At 37.8% G+C, this 26,143-nt stretch overlaps 2 protein-coding genes and 1 long non-coding RNA gene across 3 annotated transcripts; all 3 read left to right on the top strand.

The window, feature by feature from the left end:
- The first annotated feature begins 3,159 nt into the window (after nt 1-3,159).
- Nucleotides 3,160-8,524, top strand: LOC110916732. The gene is made up of 2 exons (XM_022161412.2): nt 3,160-3,972; nt 4,088-8,524. Exon 2 carries the CDS (start codon nt 6,130-6,132, stop codon nt 7,240-7,242), a length of 1,113 nt encoding a protein of 370 aa, XP_022017104.1. The 5' UTR covers nt 3,160-3,972; nt 4,088-6,129; the 3' UTR covers nt 7,243-8,524.
- LOC110920013 ((E)-beta-farnesene synthase) lies at nt 8,265-24,976 on the top strand. Its single transcript, XM_022164258.2, is given in 6 exon segments — nt 8,265-8,355; nt 8,924-9,266; nt 24,161-24,196; nt 24,293-24,517; nt 24,519-24,597; nt 24,683-24,976. Coding segments are annotated over 6 exon segments (1,068 nt in total).
- Nucleotides 9,309-11,608, top strand: LOC118487972. The gene is made up of 2 exons (XR_004883040.1): nt 9,309-11,349; nt 11,465-11,608. It is a non-coding gene; the product is annotated as an uncharacterized LOC118487972 (long non-coding RNA).
- Nucleotides 24,977-26,143: the final 1,167 nt, after the last annotated feature.

Genomic DNA, 26,143 nt, shown 5'->3' with positions numbered 1-26,143 from the left:
ACCGGTTTGAATGACAGTTATTGGCGCCAAAAGTAACCGCCAAAATAACCACCCTTTCATTATGTATATAAACAATATTACTGGTATGTTAACCGGTACCAAGATATTAACTATAATATCCTTTCTTTCGTTTTTCGGTTTTCTAGTGTTGTGTATTATCCGATTGATTCACCATGAAATCCAAACATGTTTGTGATGAATCAAGTTCTGGTTATGATGATGATGTGCATGATAAACTTCCGCTGCCAACAATACCGCAATAACTTTATGATGTGTATCTGCAGGGTAAAATGTGGAAATTATAACACTAGTATTTTCTTTTTCTTGTTAATGTGAGATAAATAGATAACTAAGGCCACCCACTAGAACTAAAAGTTATTGTATAAAGTTTATGCGGAAGATCCGATGTGAAATTTTAACCACATTAATGAAAGCATTCAAGCACAAACATAAGAGCATGATCAGAGAGTATGGATGAATGCTGATTGTTTTCAACACATCTACTAAAGAGGCGAAAAATTTACTAAGTTATCGGGTTATGCGTCATACCTTCGGATCCCCGACCTGAACCTCATCACATTTCTTTAAGCTCAAACAGAACATGTTGGTAAAGAGGGCTGACCTGAACTTCGCATGTGCTTCGTTTGTCGCCTGAACTCGCAACCCAGGCTCACTGGAGGTGTGTATCTAACCATGGTTGTCTTTATTTTAACTGAAAAACTGGCATTCAAGCATGGGGGTGCTCATCGGAACACTAATCCCCACTGTCCTCGCCGCCGCATTGAAGCAAATCCCCTTCGCCACTGTCGTCAGGTCTCACACTCGTATACCATCGTGACACCTCCGCATCTTGTATACATTCCGGTAACCCTAATCGTCGTACCATACTTCTCAAACTGCCTGTTGTTTTTTTATTCGCCATTCAGGTCTGCGACTCCCTCTCTATCGTCACTGCAGTACTGAAATGCCAACATCATCCTTTGGTTTGAGATACATACGGTTTCGTTTTGGCAGTTTAAATGGCTAGTTATAGAGACAACATATTGATTATTAATAAAATAAAAGAAAAAGAAAAATATTTAAAGTTATAGAGACAACATGTTGTCTCTATAAGTAAAAATATTTTTTTAAAGTTTCCAATTCAACAAACTAGAGAATAAAAAAAGCAAAAAAAAATATTATTTTCACCTTATAGAGAGGATATGTCGTCCCTATAAGGTAACATATCTTAAAAGGCACGAAAACCTTATAGAAACGAGATGCCGTCTCTATAGGGTAATCTATAGAGAGGACTTTTGTTGTCCCTATAGGTCTCCTCCCAATAGGTGTTTTTTCTTGTACATCCATTGTCTCATTTACAATTGTTTTTTCAAAACATCAAACTCAAAATCATTTCCCATTGTCCTTGTTGGGACATTGAACCCGCAAGACTTTGTTGATCGGGCCCTATCTCCGATATAGCCCTATATAATTTTTTTTGTTGATTTTGCCCTGATGTGGTACTGTAGCACTAAGATGAGGGCTTGCACGTTACAGGAATATTCAAGAACCATATGTATGAGAAGGGAAATTTTAAGGAGTCTTTATGTGAAGATGCTCAAGGATTGCTTGCTTTGTATGAAGCATCTTATATGCGGGCGGAAGGCGAAAAAGTACTAGATGATGCCCTCGAGTTCACTAAAACTCACCTTGCTATCATGGCAAAGGATCCTTCTTGCGACTCTTTATTGAGAGCCCAAATACAAGAAGCACTAAGGCAGCCTCTCCGGAAAAGGTTGCCAAGGCTAGAGGCTGTGCGTTACATACCTATTTACCAACAAGATGTTTCCCACAATGAGGTCTTACTGAAGCTTGCAAAGTCTGATTTTAATGTCCTTCAATCAATGCACTGTTAGATATATATAAACTAAACTATATATTATGTTATTATTAGAATCTTAATTTTAGTATTTAGGTTAGCATTAGAAATTAGATATTACTTGGCGGTTGGTAAAAGGTATGTCGGTTGACAAACCGTCACCTCCACCCTATATATATAATGTATTCTCTAACATTTGTAATCACCAAGATATTCAATAATAATATCCATTTACAAGAATTCGTTGTATACTCTCTGTACAAACACGTACAGAGTCACAAACAGGAATACGACAATGATGATGATAACGGCTTCCACTAACATAGTGGTATCAGAGCCTCGTTGAAGTTGAAGATCGATCCATCAAGAAGCAACAAAACGAGACCGCAATCAAGAACCAGGATTTCCAGCAAAGAAAAGAAGATCCTGAAAGATCTCAGGAGGATGCGATTGGAACAAAATGTTGTTCCAACAATGAATTACGTCTGCAAGAAGAACCGTGGAATAGCGAACGGAATGCATAAGGATTCCTAGAATTTAAAATACGGACAAGTGTCCCAAGTTCCAGCCATGTGAGGGTTGACGACGGCTATGGTGTGGGCCGTAGTATTCACACGGATGGGGAATCATTTAATAATACCAGACGGGGAAAAGATGAAGTACCAAATGTGAATGTCGCAACACGTGTAGATGACGAAGAAGACGTTCGATCGAATAAGGTAATCAAAGCGAACTTTGCGGGTCTTACAATCGGTGATGACAGGCTGATGTATAAAGACGGTAGAAGGCTAACCAAACAGCTGGCCAAACGAGCAAGGATGAAATTCAAAAAAAAAGAAGCCATGATTGCACATTCAAGACGAAGCCAACAGGAGCGTAGCGTTATGATGCATTCTCGAAGGAGCAATTATGTGACAACCGGTGATTTACGGCTCCTAATTACATGATTAATAGATGACTAACGCGACAATAAATAGTGTTTACAGCACAAATTAACTTAATTAGGCCTTTGGAGTGCCTATGAACGCTTACCGACTCTATAGTACGTGTATGAAGATTCGCGTGGAATTTGCGGAACATCAAATGACAACGGACTGATACCGTACAAAATACTGACAACGCCACTATTTTACGCCTTTTTAATTTTAAAAATTTTATTCTATGGAGTTTGGGTTACGATATCGGGCCTCGTATGAATTACGAGTCACTTACACATGAGATGCGCTTTTGAGCCCTGGCCAAACCAAAAACCCAAAGCCTAAACCTGCACATAATACAAGATCTATACAAGATCTATGCAAAATCTTCACAAGATTCACAAATCTTATCAAATCTATATTAAATCTATACAAAAGATTTAGAAGATCTCTACAATCTATATATATCCTTGCCTATACCTGATTTTATCAATATACACACACAAAACAAAATCCACTACTGCACCTCCTAATTTCCCCCATCTCCCTCTCGAGATCCTCCTGATACCCACAAATCCAACATCACATATGAGCATTATCTCTCTCAAATACATTCAACATCAAAGCCAAACATCCAATTGTCTCCTCCTCTCCCACTCGACAACACCCACCCCCTTCTCTCGATGACTGGCCAACGAGCCGGCTGCCGGAGCAACACCGGCCGCACTCACCACAGTAGCCCCCCCTCTTCCTTCAATAACACCCGTAACCACCTCCCTTCGAGACCGATGAATGACCGACCACCATCACCACAATCTGTGTCGGCGAGAGAGAGAGACGACGGGATGGAAAGATCGAGAGGAGAAAGAGATTGACGGCGACAAACCGCCGTCAGTGGCGGAGCCGCAACGGTGGTGGAGCGGCGACGGCGGCGGTGTATGTTTTTGTTCAGTTCCGGTATCTTCAAGTTTAGGTTCAAGTTAGATGTCGGTTCAGGTGCGGTTCGGTTCACCTCAGAATTCAGTTCAGGATCTCGGGTCTTTTGGTTCATGGTTCGGGTCAGTATCGGCACGGTACAGGTGAACTCGGTTCAGTTTAGATTTGACGGTGGTTCGGGGCGACGCTGGCAACGGCTGAACACGGCGGCAGTACCGCTGCTTACAGTGACGGTGGTATGTTCTCTCGACAAAATCTCCGGTAAATCCCCAATTTCGTTCATTTTTGGTTTATTGCTGAAGATTAATGAAGCTGATAGATTCGCGGTGTTGAAGGTGCTATTGATTTGCTGCTATTGAACATATTTTTGTTTCAGTTAAGGACTTTCGGGTTTTCGGGTTAAACCCGGTTGACTCAGTCAACACCCGAGTCAACTCGGGTCAACAGCAGGTCGAACGTGGTCAAGGGCAGTCAACGAGTCGGTTCGGGTCAGTGGTTTCGGGTTAGATTATGAAGCAGAACAAAATGATGCTAAACTGGTCAAGCCTGAAGAAAAACTTCAGAAAAAGAGAAAAAGAGAAGATAACTTCAGAAAAAGAGAAGATGTATAAGTGCAACCTGAAGAGAAGATAACTTCAGAAAAAGAGGAGGCCAATAATGATTTTGCTGCATTTATGACCGATTTGAGCAAAGCTACCGGTGATGTAAATTCAAAACCAGTAAGTTCTACCTACATAAGTTTCAGTGAATTAAGAGGTACAGTCGACATGTAGTCCACATACAACCAAAGTCTTATAAATGAACTAAATGGTTTAAAAGAATCAAACTTTTTCATAAAGAAAAAAGAGTCTCTAATACCTAAATAAAATTAAATCATGTGAACTTGAAGTTAGAACTTTAACTAATAAACTAAATAAATAGCTTCAGGTAATAGATTTATCGAATGAGACCATGAGAGATAAAATAAAAGAACTTTCTGACAAGTGCAAAGAGTTATATGATGTACAAGTTCAGATTGTTAAACTTCAAAGAAAAAATAGATAAATTTAGAAACACATCTTTTGTAATGAATGAAAAAAAAAAACATTTATGCTCTTTAGAGACGACATCGTCTCTATAGATTTTTCTTTAAAAAACATTTATGTTCTATGGAGACGACATGTCGTCTCTATAGATTTTTCTTTAAAAAAAACATTTATGCCCTATAGAGACCACAAGTCTTCTCTATACGTTTTTCTTTTAAAAAAAATAAAAAATTAAAAAAACTATTATCTAGATATTGAAACCAAATAATTCGCACAATACAACATCTACAAAAACATACATTAGAATCTTTGAAGTTGGAAAAAACAAAGCCCACTTGTACAGGTTACAAATCATTTGGGAACTTATACATATTCCCTATTTGAACAATTTACAAAGATACATTATAACCTTCCAAGTTAATTTAGTCATTTCTAATATAAAAGGAGATACAAACTCACATGCCAGCCAATGCCTCAACAGAGTAGCACGTAAGTAGGCAGTGGTGTTGCAATCAACAACCGAGATGCAACGGTATATGCACCAGTTCTGTTACTATACGGTTTGTTCTTCATTATTATTCTACTGAGCATCAACCTGATACATAACCTGATTCAAAAGTTAAATATGTGTGGCTAATATTATAATTCTAGTGAGCATCAATTGATAGTGCAAAAAGTGAAATCACCAACCTTTTTAAAGTAAGGTATATAGTACAAAGTTGCAGGAGAGAATTCATAATCATAATGCCTTGATTTTGAGGACCAACATAACGGGTTTCCTTTATTGTACCATTATCTTTAAATATACATGTCTCATGCATAAGATAACCTTTGTGAGGGTCAAGGAGCTCATTAAGTAGCATAAACGAGGTAATACCTATTAGAATTAATAAACTCGATTATATCATATTTAGTACATTATTATGTAACTGTGTAATTAATTATCTTATTATGTGTGTATTTACCGAATATTATCGAAGGGGTATGTGTCTCAAGAGGCACCGGTTTGAATGACAGTTATTGGCGCCAAAAGTAACTGCCAAAATAACCACCCTTTCATTATGTATATAAACAATATTACCGGTATGTTAACCGGTACCAAGATATTAACTATAATATCCTTTCTTTCGTTTTTTCGGTTTTCTAGTGTTGTGTATTATCCGACTGATTCACCATGAAATCCAAACATGTTTGTGATGAATCAAGTTCTGGTTATGATGATGATGTGCATGATAAACTTCCGCTGCCAACAAGTGGTATCAGAGCCACATCAGATTATAAAGGAGACAAAGCCTACACGTCTGCATCGGTGCTTCCATGTAAGCATTGTTCTGATGAACAAAGAGAAAGAACAATGGCCAAGGTCATATAGAAACGGTGTTACTACTGCAATATGCCAGGACACCAAATAGCATTCTGCAAAGAAAAAGAAAGCGATGAAACATCTCTGTTGATCAAGCAAGCCATAGAAACCGGTACACAAATTCAAGAAGAAGACAACGTTAGAGACTCAGAATTTATCATTAGTGGTACCGACGGTGGTCTTTGGCCAGAAATATGGTATGTGAGTACAAAACTCAAACGTCATTTTTCCGGCAATTTAGATTCTTTCAAAAGAATTAAAAACATTTATGGTGTTGAGACAAACACCGGGGAAAATCAATTTTTCTTTATACGGGGCATAGGGGCTGTGGATGTTATATCCGGGAGTGAAAAAATTCGAATCCAAAGTGTGTATTACACACCGGAATTGGATAGAAATATCCTCAGCCTTGATCAACTCATAATACAGGGCATCACAGTCAAGTTTAACGGTGAAAAATGTAAACTGTTTCCTATGTTTAGCGCACCACTTCTGAATAAGAAAAACATTTTAACGGGATTAACAAGGGAGGATGAAATTGGTGCAAAAGAAAAACAGTTTATAATTGAAAACGAATCCTATCATGAAACATTCAAGTCCAATTACTTGAATGATTATTTCGAAAGGTTAAACTTATCTTCCAATGAACCTGATTGGAATGTGATGATTCTGCAATTCATGAAATTCAATGAATTTCAAGATTGCAAGGCCTTGTTAGATATGTTAGATGATGGTGAATATGTAATGAAGTATAAGTATGAAATAGAAGGGAAATTCGAAGAAATGATCGACTGGTTTTTACGAGTAAAAATGGGAATTAATTCAAGACCGATGCCAGTTTACATGAGTAATAACAAGAGGGTGAATATGCTGGAACTATCTATGATAGTCAAAAGGGAAGGTGGTCATCGTACTTTAACTTCAAATAACTTATGGGCAATGGTCTCTAAAGATATGGGTCATGATTATGAAGATGGAGAGTACATGAGGATAGTTTATGCCATGTACCTGGATGTTCTTATATACTATTATAAGTTCAAATCAACTCAAGACAATGTAAGAAGTGAACAAACTCAAGGAGCAGCAAGACATGGCCGGAAATGGAGGAAGAAGAACGGTAAGCACTGGAGGTATACCGGATGATGATAGGGAACACTATGCTCTTTTCGCTGGGAATGATTGGAGAGGAATGAAAAAGGCACAGAAGCAGCGAAGATTTGATTTCCGACAAGCTGAAAAGGCTGTGAACGAGGCCAACCGAAGCGTTTTAATGAATTCCCATGGATATAATCCAGTTTAAGGGGGCGTATTAGAATTAATAAACTCGATTATATCATATTTAGTACATTATTATGTAACTGTGTAATTAATTATCTTATTATGTGTGTATTTACCGAATAGAATATTATCGAAGGGGTATGTGTCTCAAGAGGCACCGGTTTGAATGACAGTTATTGGCGCCAAAAGTAACCGCCAAAATAACCACCCTTTCATTATGTATATAAACAATATTACTGGTATGTTAACCGGTACCAAGATATTAACTATAATATCCTTTCTTTCGTTTTTCGGTTTTCTAGTGTTGTGTATTATCCGATTGATTCACCATGAAATCCAAACATGTTTGTGATGAATCAAGTTCTGGTTATGATGATGATGTGCATGATAAACTTCCGCTGCCAACAATACCGCAATAACTTTATGATGTGTATCTGCAGGGTAAAATGTGGAAATTATAACACTAGTATTTTCTTTTTCTTGTTAATGTGAGATAAATAGATAACTAAGGCCACCCACTAGAACTAAAAGTTATTGTATAAAGTTTATGCGGAAGATCCGATGTGAAATTTTAACCACATTAATGAAAGCATTCAAGCACAAACATAAGAGCATGATCAGAGAGTATGGATGAATGCTGATTGTTTTCAACACATCTACTAAAGAGGCGAAAAATTTACTAAGTTATCGGGTTATGCGTCATACCCGGATCCCCGACCTGAACCTCATCACATTTCTTTAAGCTCAAACAGAACATGTTGGTAAAGAGGGCTGACCTGAACTTCGCATGTGCTTCGTTTGTCGCCTGAACTCGCAACCCAGGCTCACTGGAGGTGTGTATCTAACCATGGTTGTCTTTATTTTAACTGAAAAACTGGCATTCAAGCATGGGGGTGCTCATCGGAACGCTAATCCCCACTGTCCTCGCCGCCGCATTGGAGCAAATCCCCTTCGCCACTGTCGTCAGGTCTCACACTCGTATACCATCGTGACACCTCCGCATCTTGTATACATTCCGGTAACCCTAATCGTCGTACCATACTTCTCAAACTGCCTGTTGTTTTTTTATTCGCCATTCAGGTCTGCGACTCCCTCTCTATCGTCACTGCAGTACTGCAAAAAAAAAAAAAAAAAAAAAGAAAAAAAAAACATGGCAAGTATTTTAGGGATCTATGAAATGCCAACATCATCCTTTGGTTTGAGATACATACGGTTTCGTTTTGGCAGTTTAAATGGCTAGTTATAGAGACAACATATTGATTATTAATAAAATAAAAGAAAAAGAAAAATATTTAAAGTTATAGAGACAACATGTTGTCTCTATAAGTAAAAATATTTTTTTAAAGTTTCCGATATAGCCCTAGATAATTTTTTTGTTGATTTTGCCATCAAACTCAAAATCATTTCCCATTGTCCTTGTTGGGACATTGAACCCGCAAGACTTTGTTGATCGGGCCCTATCTCCGATATAGCCCTATATAATTTTTTTGTTGATTTTGCCTTGATGTGGTACTGTAGCACTAAGATGAGGGCTTGCACGTTACAGGAATATTCAAGAACCATATGTATGAGAAGGGAAATTTTAAGGAGTCTTTATGTGAAGATGCTCAAGGATTGCTTGCTTTGTATGAAGCATCTTATATGCGGGCGGAAGGCGAAAAAGTACTAGATGATGCCCTCGAGTTCACTAAAACTCACCTTGCTATCATGGCAAAGGATCCTTCTTGCGACTCTTTATTGAGAGCCCAAATACAAGAAGCACTAAGGCAGCCTCTCCGGAAAAGGTTGCCAAGGCTAGAGGCTGTGCGTTACATACCTATTTACCAACAAGATGTTTCCCACAATGAGGTCTTACTGAAGCTTGCAAAGTCTGATTTTAATGTCCTTCAATCAATGCACTGTTAGATATATATAAACTAAACTATATATTATGTTATTATTAGAATCTTAATTTTAGTATTTAGGTTAGCATTAGAAATTAGATATTACTTGGCGGTTGGTAAAAGGTATGTCGGTTGACAAACCGTCACCTCCACCCTATATATATAATGTATTCTCTAACATTTGTAATCACCAAGATATTCAATAATAATATCCATTTACAAGAATTCGTTGTATACTCTCTGTACAAACACGTACAGAGTCACAAACAGGAATACGACAATGATGATGATAACGGCTTCCACTAACATAGTGGTATCAGAGCCTCGTTGAAGTTGAAGATCGATCCATCAAGAAGCAACAAAACGAGACCGCAATCAAGAACCAGGATTTCCAGCAAAGAAAAGAAGATCCTGAAAGATCTCAGGAGGATGCGATTGGAACAAAATGTTGTTCCAACAATGAATTACGTCTGCAAGAAGAACCGTGGAATAGCGAACGGAATCGATAAGGATTCCTAGAATTTAAAATACGGACAAGTGTCCCAAGTTCCAGCCATGTGAGGGTTGAAGACGGCTATGGTGTGGGCCGTAGTATTCACACGGATGGGGAATCATTCAACAATACCAGACGGGGAAAAGATGAAGTACCAAATGTGAATGTCGCAACACGTGTAGATGACGAAGAAGACGTTCGATCGAAGAAGGTAATCAAAGCGAACTTTGCGGGTCTTACAATCGGTGATGACAGGCTGATGTATAAAAACGGTAGAAGGCTAATCAAACAGCAGGCCAAACGAGCAAGGATGAAATTCAAAAAAAAGAAGCCATGATTGCACATTCAAGACGAAGCCAACAGGAGCGTAGCGTTATGATGCATTCTCGAAGGAGCGATTACGTGACAACCGGTGATTTACGGCTCCTAATTACATGATTAATAGATGACTAACGCGACAATAAATAGTGTTTACAGCACAAATTAACTTAATTAGGCCTTTGGAGTGCCTAGGAACGCTTACCGACTCTATAGTACGTGTATGAAGATTCGCGTGGAATTTGCGGAACATCAAATGACAACGGACTGATACCGTACAAAATACTGACAACGCCACTATTTTACGCCTTTTTAATTTTAAAAAATTTATTCTATGGAGTTTGGGTTACGATATCGGGCCTCGTAGGAATTACGAGCCACTTACACATGAGATGCGCTTTTGGGCCCTGGCCCAAGCCCAAAACCCACGAGCCTAAACTTGCACATAATACAAGATCTATGCAAAATCTTCACAAGATTCACAAATCTTATCAAATCTATATTAAATCTATACAAAAGATTTAGAAGATCTCTACAATCTATATATATCCTTGCCTATACCTGATTTTATCAATATACACACACAAAACAAAATCCACTACTGCACCTCCTAATTTCCCCCATCTCCCTCTCGAGATCCTCCTGATACCCACAAATCCAACATCACATATGAGCATTATCTCTCTCAAATACATTCAACATCAAAGCCAAACATCCAATTGTCTCCTCCTCTCCCACTCGACAACACCCACCCCCTTCTCTCGATGACTGGCCAACGAGCCGGCTGCCGGAGCAACACCGGCCGCACTCACCACAGTAGCCCCCCCTCTTCCTTCAATAACACCCGTAACCACCTCCCTTCGAGACCGATGAATGACCGACCACCATCACCACAATCTGTGTCGGCGAGAGAGAGAGACGACGGGATGGAAAGATTGAGAGGAGAAAGAGATTGACGGCGACAAACCGCCGTCAGTGGCGGAGCCACAACGGTGGTGGAGCGGCGACGGCGGCGGTGTATGTTTTTGTTCAGTTCTGGTATCTTCAAGTTTAGGTTCAAGTTAGATGTCGGTTCAGGTGCGGTTCGGTTCACCTCAGAATTCAGTTCAGGATCTCGGGTCTTTTGGTTCATGGTTCGGGTCAGTATCGGCACGGTACAGGTGAACTCGGTTCAGTTTAGATTTGACGGTGGTTCGGGGCGACGCTGGCAACGGCTGAGCACGGCGGCAGTACCGCTGCTTACAGTGACGGTGGTATGTTCTCTCGACAAAATCTCCGGTAAATCCCCAATTTCGTTCATTTTTGGTTTATTGCTGAAGATTAATGAAGCTGATAGATTCGCGGTGTTGAAGGTGCTATTGATTTGCTGCTATTGAACATATTTTTGTTTCAGTTAAGGACTTTCGGGTTTTCGGGTTAAACCCGGTTGACTCAGTCAACACCCGAGTCAACTCGGGTCAACAGCAGGTCGAACGTGGTCAAGGGCAGTCAACGAGTCGGTTCGGGTCAGTGGTTTCGGGTTAGATTATGAAGCAGAGCGGGTCGACTCGGTCAAGCCTGGTCAACACAACGAGTTGTGTCACGGCCCCAGCCCCGGTTTGACCCGGTCAGGAGCCGCGGGACAGGAACCCGTGGTATTTAATTGATGCGACAGCGGAAGATTTTAACAGGATCTTTTTAAAACTTGAAATGCCCGATTATTTTATTTCATAATTCGGGATAAACCACGTAATTTACAATAGAGGAATTTTACTAGGAAATTCCCTGATTTATTAAAACATGTTTATTTATTTTAACTGAGCCACCTCTTCAAGCTGATTAGTGCTCCATAGCACGTTGTCTTTGATTTACAGCAGGTCGCCTGTAACATGTTTTAAGAATATTTTTGTCAGCGGGGAAATACTGGTGAATCATTCATTTTGATAAAATGACACATAGTTATAAATTACAGCACAAGAGCGATTACAATGGCTTATATCTTATTTTTTTATCTAGCGCCGTGTCACCTGGTGACGTTTATCACTGTTAGGATTTATTAGCCTAACTGGGAGAAATTAGTAATGTGCACAATACCCCACTAGCCAGTGATTTAAGATAACCACGACTTAATCCCTGTAATTATAACTTTTGAAAATATGGAGTATTGTAAAATATGATTTGATAAAAAGAGAATGACTCACATTGTAGATTTATGCTGGCAAAGTTTAGCCTACTGATTAGCCTGATAACCTAATTTAAATAACAATGCACACGAACTAGGTCAGTAACTAATACAACATTTATGATAACTCACGAGATTAAACCCTCGTGACGAATGACAAAGTGCAATACTTAAACATCCATCGAATTGTCGACGAATGACAAAGTATAAACCCAATTTGAGCAACACTTAAACATTCATCGGATAGTTTTAATCGATCGGACATTGAATCGTAGCAGCGATCGAGTTAATACCCGGTATCGTAGCAGCACCCCGCTATTATGAAATTATGATTTCTAGCATGAGAATTCGTTTTGATTGAAAGTTTTCGACAACAGAATGAAGCCCCATGCACAGGCTATTTATAGCCAGAATTTGGGTTTTACGCGGCCCGCGTAAACCCATGGTTAACTCTTACGCGGCCCGCGTGGCCGCCTAGTCTACGTATAGGTTGCATTGTTCACGAGTAGGGTCACCAGGTAGTCAACACGTGGTCCTGGATGCTTATCCGGTCAAATTTCAAGTTGACGCGGCCCGCGTAAGGTATATTTAACCTTTACGCGGCCCGCCTGAAGACTAGTTTTCTCGATTTCTTGGTTTTTGATATGGATTAGGGTTTCAGGGGTCCGGGTTTTTATTTATGGGGTGTTTAGGGACATTTTTGAAGGTCCTGACAAGTTGACTCAGTCAACTCAGTCGGTCAACTCAGTTGACCCGGTCAACTCGGTCAATCCAGCCAAGCGGCTCGACGTTCCGACACGAAGATTTGGTAAAGTCTTAACGGCGAATACGCTGTTTTTATATAGTTTTTTTATTGAATACGTGAAAAACGAGCTCACAAACCGAACAAATCGATGAACTACTAGTTAAAAGTATTTGATTTTTTTTTATCTTGGTTATATAGATTGATTATACAAAAGTATAGTTGAAACTTGATTGAATTTTGAATAAATAACGACAACTTGTGTTGTCGGGGGCGTCCTAAAACAGAGGAAACTCTGCCCATTGTTCGAGAAAATCCGTAATATACAACACGTTTTATTATAAAATAAACTATCGGATTCAAATGACCTTTTAGAAAAACACACACAAACATATAATTACATTCAACGACACTTTACAATTTACGGAAACGGCGATTCGGAAAGTATTCACAACAATAAATATGGATATTATATTTGATCTAAACTTCGAAAATTCGACGAATTCTTTTATGAAAGTAAATGTAGTTTACTTCAAACGTCAAACAACACACAACACGATGATTCTTTGTTTAAAATAAACATAGTATATATATTTATTTCAATTATCAAACAACACAAATCCTTTTACAAAAATAAATATAGATTGTATATATTTATTTCATAACATCAAACGACTCGTGTTCATCTATAAAATAAATATAGTTATATATTTATTTTAAACACCTAAACGACGTACTATAGATATCAACGTACGATTTCACGGAGCGACTCACTATCCTATCGATATATTTATATTTTTGTATAAATATTTATATACTCGAATTTCTCAGAAACAAAGTACTTTTAAAACTTAGTAAAATATTACCGACATTAAACGAGACCTAACGAGTAAAACTTCCTCCTTTCCTTCAAGTTAACAACGTACCGTCAAATCGTTCGGTCAACGATTCGGTAGAGCTCGATGACACGTATTTTAGTTACTGCGTTTATTTAGAAACTTATAAGATATTCCGTGTTAGGAATATTGTAGAATGCACGCTAGCGTGTCTCACCATGGAAACGACATCACGAAGTCGTAATTAGCTAGCTTTGCACAAGAAAATTCAGGTGAGTTCATAACCCCACCTTTTTACAGTTTTACATTTTCTAAATGTTTTCGGGGTAGAAAGACATGCACATTTTGCAAAGCATACAAGGTTTTCAATAAACATGAATTACAGATTTCTAAACGATTTTACAAACAAGTTTTAACAGACATAAATGGTTTAGGAAAAGCTTATGTTCTATACCGGTTTTTACAAAACAAATGCGTATTATCGAAACGTGAATGATTTTCATAACTAGGGGTGGATCGTCTGGTGATAATATAGAAAGACTGGGGAGTTGGCCTTAGAGGTTGGGGAGGTTCAGCCTTAGAGGCTGGGGAGGTTCAAAATACATGTTACAATTATTTCGGACTTTTTATACATGGTATGGTTAGCTTAAGGAGGGTTTACTACTTAGATCATGTGAAAGGTGGGTATAACACTTAAGGCCATTAATCCTCATTGTAGGACCGAGGGACATGAGTGATAGATCTATTTGGGTGTAGCGAGCCCACACCCATGAGGCGGGGGCGGCCCATAGTGGTGACTGTGTCTTACAGCCGAGGCCCGGTACAAATTTGCTAGGTTTGAGTACCTTCTGCACCGTTTCACACATACCAGTGGCTTTGCAACCCATTGGTGATCTCTTTTTCCTTATTGCTACATACCAGGGACATACATACTTACAGAATTACTTGATTTATACAAATTAAATACCATGTTTTATACAAATTCAAAGCATAGGATTATGCGGGTTGGGAGTCAAAGTCAGGGTGGGCATTGACGGTTATACGAACATTACAAATACGAGAGTTTACAAATACATGGTTTTACGAACATAATGCGTTAAAAATACAAAGTTTCCATATAACTTGGCAAGAAAATGATTTCTAGATTCGTTTTCTCAAAATTATTTCACAAACCGGTTATTCAAAAGATTTATTACAAATCTTTTACAAACAAACTATGAACTCGCTCAACTTTATGTTGACTTTTTCGCATGTTTCTTTCTCAGGTTTCATTTCAAAGTTGAGGCACGGTTCGAATAGGAGAACCATTGGAGAATCGAGTACTTAGTAGGCGTTCATTTTCTAGAAGTCTTAGCTTATTTGCTTCCGCTGTGCAATGAAGATACCAGTCCAGTCACGCCAGCTCTGTTAATTTCGGGGTATGACAGATTGTTATCAGAGCTATAGGTTACAGCAAATTAGGTTTCTGTAGGAATACCTAGGCTCTAATCTCACCTTTATCTGGGACTTAGATCATTGAGACTTTGAATACATACAGAAAGCCTAAGACTTGAATATGGTCTCCAACCGTTGTCGAAAAACAAACAGTTAAAATTTTGTTTTCAAACATACGCTATTGTGGTGTTACATACACGGTGCATAAAACAATTACATACAGTACACAGAACTCTGAGAGTTTAGGAAACATGCATTTAAGACCTTCGGAAACTTATGTTGAAGTTCATTAAAGGTCATCACGTAGGAACCGCGAATATTAACTCGGGCACGCACTATTATCCATGATGTCTATGATATTTTAATTTCCCGAGGAGGCAGCCTACGCATAACGAAACGCTAGTGCACAAGAATACATGGAACTCAAATTTTACGTCAACGGATGTCGGAGTACATCACATTCTACGCGGAACGAAACGCTAGTGCACATGTATACGTGAAACTTAAGCTATACATCAACCGAGGTTGAAGTACGACACATACGACTATCGAGGCGAGGCCTTTGAAAAGACACGGTGGAGCATTTAAGCGATGATGCTAATCATGTCAGCACGAAAACTATCGATCAGGAAACGGCGGTTTGGCACACGGTCCTGCAAACGACACAAATCACGCCAAGGAGAAGACGTATGTCTCTGCATTCCCCTTATCTCAATAACGACGGATAAACTTGTTCGACATTCCATGGTAATGTCACCTAACAACGGGTCATCACACGCAACCCCAGGTAAAGTCCACAAATTTCTTTTATTGAAATTCCGACTTTTGCATCTAGTGATTAGATTTTCACATCTCTACTCCTCTTAATGGTCATTGTATCACGATCATTACTTTCATTATAGTGAACACTAATTGCCTCATTTCTTGAAAATTTATATGTTACGCATGCATCGTTTGTTACGCATGTGGTATTGTTTCGAATAAGCGTTTCATCGAAGTTCAAATATTATTTCGCTAAATCTAATTATTGATTTGTGATTCGAATGACCTACATTATTGTAATTGTTGGCTCCTTTGTTATCAAGTCAACACATTTTCTTGAAAGTTCTTTGCTTTTCAAGTTGCATATATGGTTTTTCGTCGTAACCATGTCCAAATTTCTTTTTTGAAACATATATATTTATTGTCGGATTGCGCTAAAACCAAGTTCAATTGTTTGAACTTGTTCATTACACATTCAATTCAAGACACCATATGATGTATTGGAAACATCATATTCAGATCCGTCTTAACAAGTGTTTCATTTGTTTCGAGTCGTAATCGACTTGTTTGGTCTACCACTCCATTAAATTGTTTGTTGATTTCGACACCTTGTGGTGGTATTTTCACTTATTTGAAGCTTGCGCCAAACTCGTTTACATATCTTATGCACGGATTTAATTATTATTTATTGATTTAGATTAAATCCGCTTTGATTTATCACATTACCACAGTCTTAACACAATCGTGTGATAAGACAAGGGTACACAAAATTCATTTCATATTCCGGTGTACCTCCTAACGATCCTTTCAACATCGATCGAATGTTTTGCGATATTCATTGCTTCCTCGTCTTCGATCGAAAACATTATTTCTTTGATGTTCAAATTTCAATTGAAAATCCTGTGATGTTGTTAGAAACAAATTTTCATATTTACTTCATTGCGCTTTCAATTGACTGCAAAACACAAGTGATACTTGTTCGATCACCCCTATTATTGAATTGTTTCATTCATTGCGACACCTTGTGGCGTCGGTATAACTTGCAGCTTGTGCTGATCACGATCGAGCGTTTCATGCAAAGTAGTACATTTGAGATTGTTGATTCTAAGTTCATCCAGTGGATGTTATTGCTTCTAGAGCTCATTTACTTATTGTGAACGTTCATATGGAATTCGATTGGTTGAAGTTCCTATTCATTGTTGGATCCCTATTAACTTGGTCACATTAGTGACTGTACCAATACGTCTTATTTCTTTTGACATCAATTTTTGAAACACATTTCTTTTAAACCGTTAGGTTTTTATTGTTGAGGAATCTCATTAAATTCACATGATTCGAATAAGTCTTGTTTAGATTACGCGGTCATTCACTTTGTTATGATTCGGACTTACCTGCGAACAACACAATTCTGAGGAGATAACATAGTTTAAATTTCGAGGACGAAATTTCTGTAACAGGGGGAGAATGTGACAACCGGTGATTTACGGCTCCTAATTACGTGACTAACAGATGATTAACACGACAATAAACAGTGTTTAAAGCATAAATTAACTTAATTAGGCCTTTGGAATGCCTAGGAACGCTTACCGACTCTACGGTACGCCGTATGAAGATTCGCGTGGAATCTGCGGAACATCAAATGACAACGGACTGATACCGTACAAAATACTGACAACGCCACTATTTTACGCCTTTTTAATTTTAAAAATTTTATTCTATGTAGTTTGGGTTACGATATCGAGTCTCGTAGGAATTACGGGTCACTTACACATGAGATGCGTTTGTGGGCCCTGGCCCAAGCCCAAAACCCACAAGCCTAAACCTGCACATAATACAAGATCTATACAAGATCTATGCAAAATCTTCACAACATTCACAAATCTTATCAAATGTATATTAAATCTATACAAAAGATTTAGAACATCTCTACAATCTATATATATCCTTGCCTTTGCCTGATTTTATCTATATACACACACAAAACAAAATCCACTACTGCACCTCCTAATTTCCCCTATCTCCCTCTCGAGATCCTCCTGATACCCACAAATCCAACATCACATATGAGCATTATCTCTCTCAAATACATTCAACATCAAAGCCAAACATCCAATTGTCTCCTCATCTCCCACTCGACAACACCCACCTCCTTCTATCGATGACTGGCCGACGAGCCGGCTGCCGGAGCAACACGGGCCGCACTCACGACAGTAGCCCCCCTCCTCCTTCAATAACACCCATAACCACCTCCCTTCGAGACCGATGAACGGCCGACCACCATCACCACCATCTGTGGCGGCGAGAGAGAGAGACGACGGGATGGAAAGATTGAGAGGAGAAAGAGATTGATAGCGACAAACCGCCGTCAGCAGCGGAGCGGCGACGGTGGCGGAGCGGCGACGGCGGCGGTGTATGTTATTGTTCAGTTACGGTATCTTCAAGTTTGTGTTCAAGTTAGATGTCGGTTCATGTGTGGTTCGATTCACCTCATAATTCAGTTCAGGATCTCGGGTCTTTTGGTTCAAGGTTCGGGTCAGTATCGACTCGGTACAGGTGAACTCGGTTCAGTTTAGATTTGAAGGTGGTTCGGGGCGACGCTGGCAACGGCTGAACACGGCGGCAGTACCGCCGCTCACAGTGACGGTGGTATGTTCTCTCGACAAAATCTCCGGTAAATCCCCGATTTCTTTCATTTTTGGTTTATTGCTGAAGATTAATGAAGCTGATAGATTCGCGGTGTTGAAGGTGCTATTGATTTGCTATTATTGAACATATTTTTGTTTCAGGTTCAGGTCTTTCGGGTTTTCGGGTTTTCGGGTTAAACCCAGTTGACTCAGTCAACACCTGAGTCAACTCGGGTCAACAGCATGTCGAAAGTTGTCAAGGGCGGTCAATGAGTCGGTTCGGGTCAGTGGTTTCGGGTCAGATTATGAAGCAGAGCGGGTCGACTCAGTCAAGCCTGGTCAACACAACGAGTTAACTCAGTCAACTCAGTTGACCCGGTCAACTCGGTCAATCCAGCCAAGCAGCTCGACGTTCCGACACGAAGATTTGGTAAAGTCTTAACGGCGAATACCCTGTTTTATTATAGTATTTAATTGAATACGTGAAAAACGTGCTCACAAACCGAACAAATCGATGAACTATTAGTTAAAAGTATTTGATTTTTTTTATCTTGGTTATATAGATTGATTATACAAAAACATTGTTGAAACTTGATTGAATTTTGAATAAATAACGACAACTTGTGTTGTCGGGGGCATCCTACAACAGAGGAAACCCTGCCCTTTTTTCGAGAAAATCCATGATATACAACGCGTTTTATTATAAAATAAACTATCATATTCAATCAAATGACCATTTAGAAAAACACACACAAACATATAATTACATTCAACGACACTTTACAATTTACGGAAACGGCGATTCAGAAAGTATTCACAACAATAAATATGGATATTATATTTGATCTAAACTTCGAAAATTCGACGAATTCTTTTATGAAAGTAAATGTAGTTTACTTCAAACGTCAAACAACACGACAATTCTTTGATTAAAATAAACATAGTATATATATTTATTTTAATTATCAAACAACACAAATCCTTTTACAAAAATAAATATATATTGTATATATTTATTTCATAACATCAAACGACTCATATTCATCTATAAAATAAATATAGTTATATGTTTATTTTAAACGCCTAAACGACGTACTATAGATATCAACGTACGATTTCATGGAGCGACTCACTATCCTATCGATATATTTATATTTTTGTATAAATATTATATACTCGAATTTCTCGGAAACAAAGTACTTTTAAAACTTAGTAAAATATTACCAAACGAAACCTAACAAGTAAAACTTCCTCGTTTCCTTCAAGTTCACAACATACCGTCAAATCGTTCGGTCAATGATTCGGTAGAGCTCGATGACACGTATTTTAGATACTGCGTTTATTTAGAAACTTATAAGATATTCCGTGTTAGGAATATTGTAGAATGCACGCTAGCGAGTCTCGCCTTGGAAACGACATCACGAAGTCGTAATTAGCTAGCTTTGCACAAGAAAATTCAGGTGAGTTCATAATCCCACCTTTTTATAGTTTTACATTTTCTAAATGTTTTCGGGGTGGAAAGACATGCACATTTTTCAAAGCATACAAGATTTTCAGTAAACATGAATTACAGATTTCTAAACCATTTTACAAACAGGTTTAAACGGACATAAATGGTTTAGAAAAAGCTTATGTTCTATACCGGTTTTTACAAAAAAAAATGTGTATTATCGAAATGTGAATGATTTTCATGACTAGGGGTGGATCGTCTGGTGATAATATAGAGAGACTGGGGTGGTTCAGCCTTAGAGAATGGGGAGATTCAGCCTTAGAGGCTGGGGAGGTTCAAAATACATGTTACAATTATTTCAGACTTTTTATACATGGTATGGTTAGCTTAAGGAGGGTTTACTACTTAGATCATGTGAAAGGTGGGTATAACACTTAAGGCCATTAATCCTCATCGTAGGACCGAGGGACATGAGTGATAGATCTATTTGGGTGTAGCGAACCCACACCCATGAGGCCGGGGCGGCCCATAGTGGTGACTGTGTCTTACAGCCGAGGCCCGGTACAAATTTGCTAGGTTTGAGTACTTCCTGCACCGTTTCACACATACTAGTGGCTTTGCAACCCAAAGGTGATCTCTTTTTCCTTATTGCTACATACCAGGGAGATACATACTTACAGAAATACTTGATTTATACAAATTAAATACCATGTTTTATATAAATTCAAAGCATAGGATTATGCGGGTAGGGAGTCAAAGTCAGGGTGGGCATTGACGGTTATACGAACATTACAAATACGAGAGTTTACAAATACATGGTTTTACGAACATAATGCGTTACAAATACAAAGTTTCCATACAACTTGGCAAGAAAATGATTTCTAAATTCGTTTTCTCAAAATTATTTCACAAACCGGTTATTCAAAAGATTTATTTCAAATCTTTTACAAACAAACTATGAACTCGCTCAACTTTATGTTGACTTTTTCGCATGTTTCTTTCTCAGGTTGCATTTCAAAGTTAAGGCAGGGTTGGAATAGGAGAACCATTGGAGATCCGAGTACTTAGTGGGCGTTCATTTTCTAGAAGTCTTAGCTTATTTGCTTCCGCTGTGCAATGAAGATACCAGTCCAGTCACGCCAGCCCTGTCACGCCAGCTCTGATAATTTCGGGGTGTGACAAATTAAGTTTAGGGGAGTGTGTTAGTAGAAAAACTTAATTATATTTATGTTCTGTATATTTAGGATTATTAAACTTATGGTGGTTCAGCCTTAGAGAATGGGGAGATTCAGCCTTAGAGGCTGGGGAGGTTCAAAATACATGTTACAATTATTTCAGACTTTTTATACATGGTATGGTTAGCTTAAGGAGGGTTTACTACTTAGATCATGTGAAAGGTGGGTATAACACTTAAGGCCATTAATCCTCATCGTAGGACCGAGGGACATGAGTGATAGATCTATTTGGGTGTAGCGAACCCACACCCATGAGGCCGGGGCGGCCCATAGTGGTGACTGTGTCTTACAGCCGAGGCCCGGTACAAATTTGCTAGGTTTGAGTACTTCCTGCACCGTTTCACACATACTAGTGGCTTTGCAACCCAAAGGTGATCTCTTTTTCCTTATTGCTACATACCAGGGAGATACATACTTACAGAAATACTTGATTTATACAAATTAAATACCATGTTTTATATAAATTCAAAGCATAGGATTATGCGGGTAGGGAGTCAAAGTCAGGGTGGGCATTGACGGTTATACGAACATTACAAATACGAGAGTTTACAAATACATGGTTTTACGAACATAATGCGTTACAAATACAAAGTTTCCATACAACTTGGCAAGAAAATGATTTCTAAATTCGTTTTCTCAAAATTATTTCACAAACCGGTTATTCAAAAGATTTATTTCAAATCTTTTACAAACAAACTATGAACTCGCTCAACTTTATGTTGACTTTTTCGCATGTTTCTTTCTCAGGTTGCATTTCAAAGTTAAGGCAGGGTTGGAATAGGAGAACCATTGGAGATCCGAGTACTTAGTGGGCGTTCATTTTCTAGAAGTCTTAGCTTATTTGCTTCCGCTGTGCAATGAAGATACCAGTCCAGTCACGCCAGCCCTGTCACGCCAGCTCTGATAATTTCGGGGTGTGACAAATTAAGTTTAGGGGAGTGTGTTAGTAGAAAAACTTAATTATATTTATGTTCTGTATATTTAGGATTATTAAACTTATGGTTATATGTATGTATCGATGAAGGTTATGTTGGTTTGAAGAGACGCCATTTCAAACACCGGTTATTCCCTCCAAATCCAACCACCAAGTAACCACCATGACTTATGTATATATAGATATATGCCGGCAACTTTTGTCGGCACCAAGACAATTTTTATTATTATTATCAATTGTCCACTATTTTTTATGAGTTTGCATACTCTGTTTTATCATCATATACAAACATGAATATGCAATCTGTTTCGAGTGATTATGTGAGAGATATGTGTATAATTTCTGCTGCGACGAACACCGAAATTCTACAAAGTGGTATCATGATGACAACGGAAGTTTAACATCGGTGTTACTTCTATCATCGTAAGCATCATCATTGTAACTTGTTTGAATGTGCGATTGTGTATGTTTGATATGAATGTGTGTGTATATACAGAGAATAGAGATGCATATAGATATGGATATTTTATTGAAATATCTTGGTAATACAAAAGTTCATAATATGGAGATATATATACTAAACGATGGAGGGATAACCGTTTCTTTAAGTTAACTGCCAACCCCATATTTAACTTAATTAATTACTAACCTATGTTACAAATAATAATAATAATAGTGATATTAATAAATTGTTAATGCTAAGTTTATATACTAATACCATCCCCTAAACTTAGCATTCGTAATGACTCGTCTCGTCTTCGTCGATGATAAAATGCCTTCTCTTTGAATTTATCATAATGCGTCCATAGGTCTGCCATGAAGTGTTTTGTTATGCCGAGTATAGTAATATTGTTGCTCATTTCCCTTTTTGTTGATGAAAGTCTTTGAACGGTCGTTTGCCAATTCAGTGCCGCTAAATCGTTCTGTCGCTCATATGTTTTTTGTTGCTAATAATCGTTCTGTCGCTAAATCTAAATCTGGATATCCTTTCTTTCTTTTTTGTTCCCGCCGTTTCTGCATCCTTCTTTTCTTCATTTTAACATCTGATGTCAATTGTAATTTCCTTTTTTTCGCTAGCATTCTTTTTTCTGTCGCTACAACCATCTTTTCTTCGTCATTTTCTTCATCCTTTTGATGATCCTCTATTTCCATTCCTTTCATGTCTTCATCCTTCGTCCCTCTCTCGATATCTCGGTTCTCTTTCTCTTTTGACCATTCCTGTTCTCGTTCCTTCTCTCTGTTCTTATGATCATCAAGCATCTCCTTTTCTTTCATATCTTCGTTACCGTGAGAATTAAACTCTCCTGTTTTTTTTCCGTTGTTTCTTCTTGTCTTTCTTCCGTCTCTCGTTCCAGTAACTCGATTTCGCGTTCTAATTTCATTAGAATCTCTCGCTTCATTCTTGTAAACATTCGTGATTGCGGAGTTGTGCGATCGGGGTTGAATTCGTCTCCGTCTCCGTATCCTCTATTTTTGTTCTTCATCCGGATGTGCCCGGAATCGTATAATATCGATCGATCTTCATCGATTTCCCACCGCGGCTCTGATACCACATGATGACAGCGGAAGTTTAACATCGGTGTTACTTCTATCATCGTAAGCATCATCATTGTAACTTGTTTGAATGTGCGACTGTGTGTGTATATACAAAGAATAGAGATGCATACAGATATGGATATTTTATTGAAATATCTTGGTAATACAAAAGTTCATAATATGGAGATATATATATATATATATATATATATATATATATATATATATATATATATATATACACTAAATGACGGAGGGATAACCGTTTCTTTAAGTTAACTGCCAACCCCATATTTAACTTAATTAATTACTAACCTTTGTTACAAATAATAATAATAGTAATATTAATAAATTCCTAATGCTAAGTTTATATACTAATATGCACAAGGAGGAACTTAGCCGAATTTGCAAGTAGGAATTGCGTGAAAGCTCAGACCTCATGGCTAATTTAGATTAAGTTATGTATTTTCATGATATATCGTATTTTTAATTAGTCATTTGTGTTAGATGGTGGAAAGACTTGGACATGCAAAAGAAACTACCTTACGTTCGAGACAGATTGATAGAAGGCTATTTTTGGATACTGGGGGTCTATTTTGAGCCTCAACATTCTCATACGAGAATATTTTTAATGAAAACCTCCATGTGGTTGATTGTTCTGGATGACACATATGATAACTATGGAACTTATGATGAACTCAAGATCTTTACTGATGTTGTTCAAAGGTACACATTTAAATCATCACCAAGAAATGGAGGAATCACTTGAAAAGGAAGGAAAAACATACCAGATCCACTATGTGATAGAGATGGTATATTACATTTCCGCCTTTGATTGTGCAATTCATAATTTATGAATGCTAGTCTTGTCTAATTAGCAAAAAATTGGGCATACAGGCAAAAGAGGTGATTGAAAACAACTTAGTTGAAGCCAAATGGTTAAAAGAGGGGTACATGCCAACTCTTGAAGAGTACATGTCTGTTTCAATGAAGACTTGTACCTACGGCTTGATGATAACAAGATCTTTTGTTGGTAGGGTTGATCATAAGGTCACTGAAGACACCTTCAAATGGGTCGCCACATATCCACCTATTGTTAAAGCTGCATGTTTGGTTTTAAGGCTAATGGATGATATTACCACCCACAAGGTACTAAATACACACATATATACATACATAGCTAAGGAGTAGAGACTTCAAATGAGAAGAATTTTTTTTTGTAAGAAGAAAAAAGAAGAAGTTTCAACCAATAAGAATGCTTCATTTTACTTCATTTAATATTTGTATTTAATTTTAATATAAGGGTATATTTGTAAACTTACATAAATCATTAATTTGTATTCTTCTTATTTAATAACTAACTAAATTAAATTTGTAACTCCTTTTCAAAATATATACTTTTTTCCAAATTAAAAAAAAAACAACTTAATTTAAAGTGTAGAATAAATTACTAGTTGTGTAAGATAAATTACGAGTTGTGTAGGATATATTTCGAGGTGTGTAGGATAAATTTCGACCGTGTGGGATAAAATTCTATAAGTCTAGGGTATATGTAGGGAAATTTTGATATGTGGAGGTTTGTAGACTATATGTATGATAATTAATGATTAGTTGACTAATTAATTAAAGAGAGAAAAATTAATGATATGAGTTATAAATGAAATAGTATTTTACTAATATGTCTTTTCTTCTTTTTCTTCTCACATTAAGTTTCTTCTCAAATGAACTTTCCCCTTGTGACAACCCTCACCAAATCAGGTATCCGTACGAACTAATTAATATTTAATTACTGCTTAATTATTGTGCTTGCTTGCAATTGTGGATAAACTGCTACATGATCTCTGAAATATATATAACCATGCATCATACTTTACTTGCTGTCACTCCATTATTTACATACAGAACTTTAGTGACAAACTTGATGCACAAAAGCACAGTAGCACAATGAACGGATAACCCAGAAAACGTGCTGACATAGCCAGCACCAGGCAGACACTGCCTCTAAGGCCAGTATGAGCCAGAAATAGTTTACTACACTAGTAGGAAGTGTAGGGAGATGAGGTTTGTAGAACTGCGTCACTAGGTGATAGTTATAGTGACCGGATGTGCCTAAAACATGTTCTAAACACAAAATTCTGCACTTTAACATAAAATTCAGCATTTAAGCTAGCTAATAAAGTGCAAAAACATGGGAAAATAATACTAGACACTTTCCATAGTGTCGGGAACTCTTTGTGTCACTAAAAATAATAATAAAGACACTTTAAAGGGTTTTTTGACACTTTAACGGATCAGTATCCAACCGAACAACCGGACTTTACCCGGAACATTAAAATATTGTCAATGACATTGTTTTTC

The sequence above is a fragment of the Helianthus annuus genome, chromosome 16 (genome assembly GCF_002127325.2).
Source record: "Helianthus annuus cultivar XRQ/B chromosome 16, HanXRQr2.0-SUNRISE, whole genome shotgun sequence".
In the NCBI taxonomy this organism is placed as follows: domain Eukaryota; kingdom Viridiplantae; phylum Streptophyta; class Magnoliopsida; order Asterales; family Asteraceae; genus Helianthus; species Helianthus annuus.
This window is presented reverse-complemented; position numbering and strand designations above follow the sequence as displayed.

Coding starts and splice junctions, on each gene's coding strand:
- LOC110916732 (XM_022161412.2), top strand. CDS start 6,130: ATGCCAGGACACCAAATAGCATTCTGCAAAGAAAAAGAAAGCGATGAA.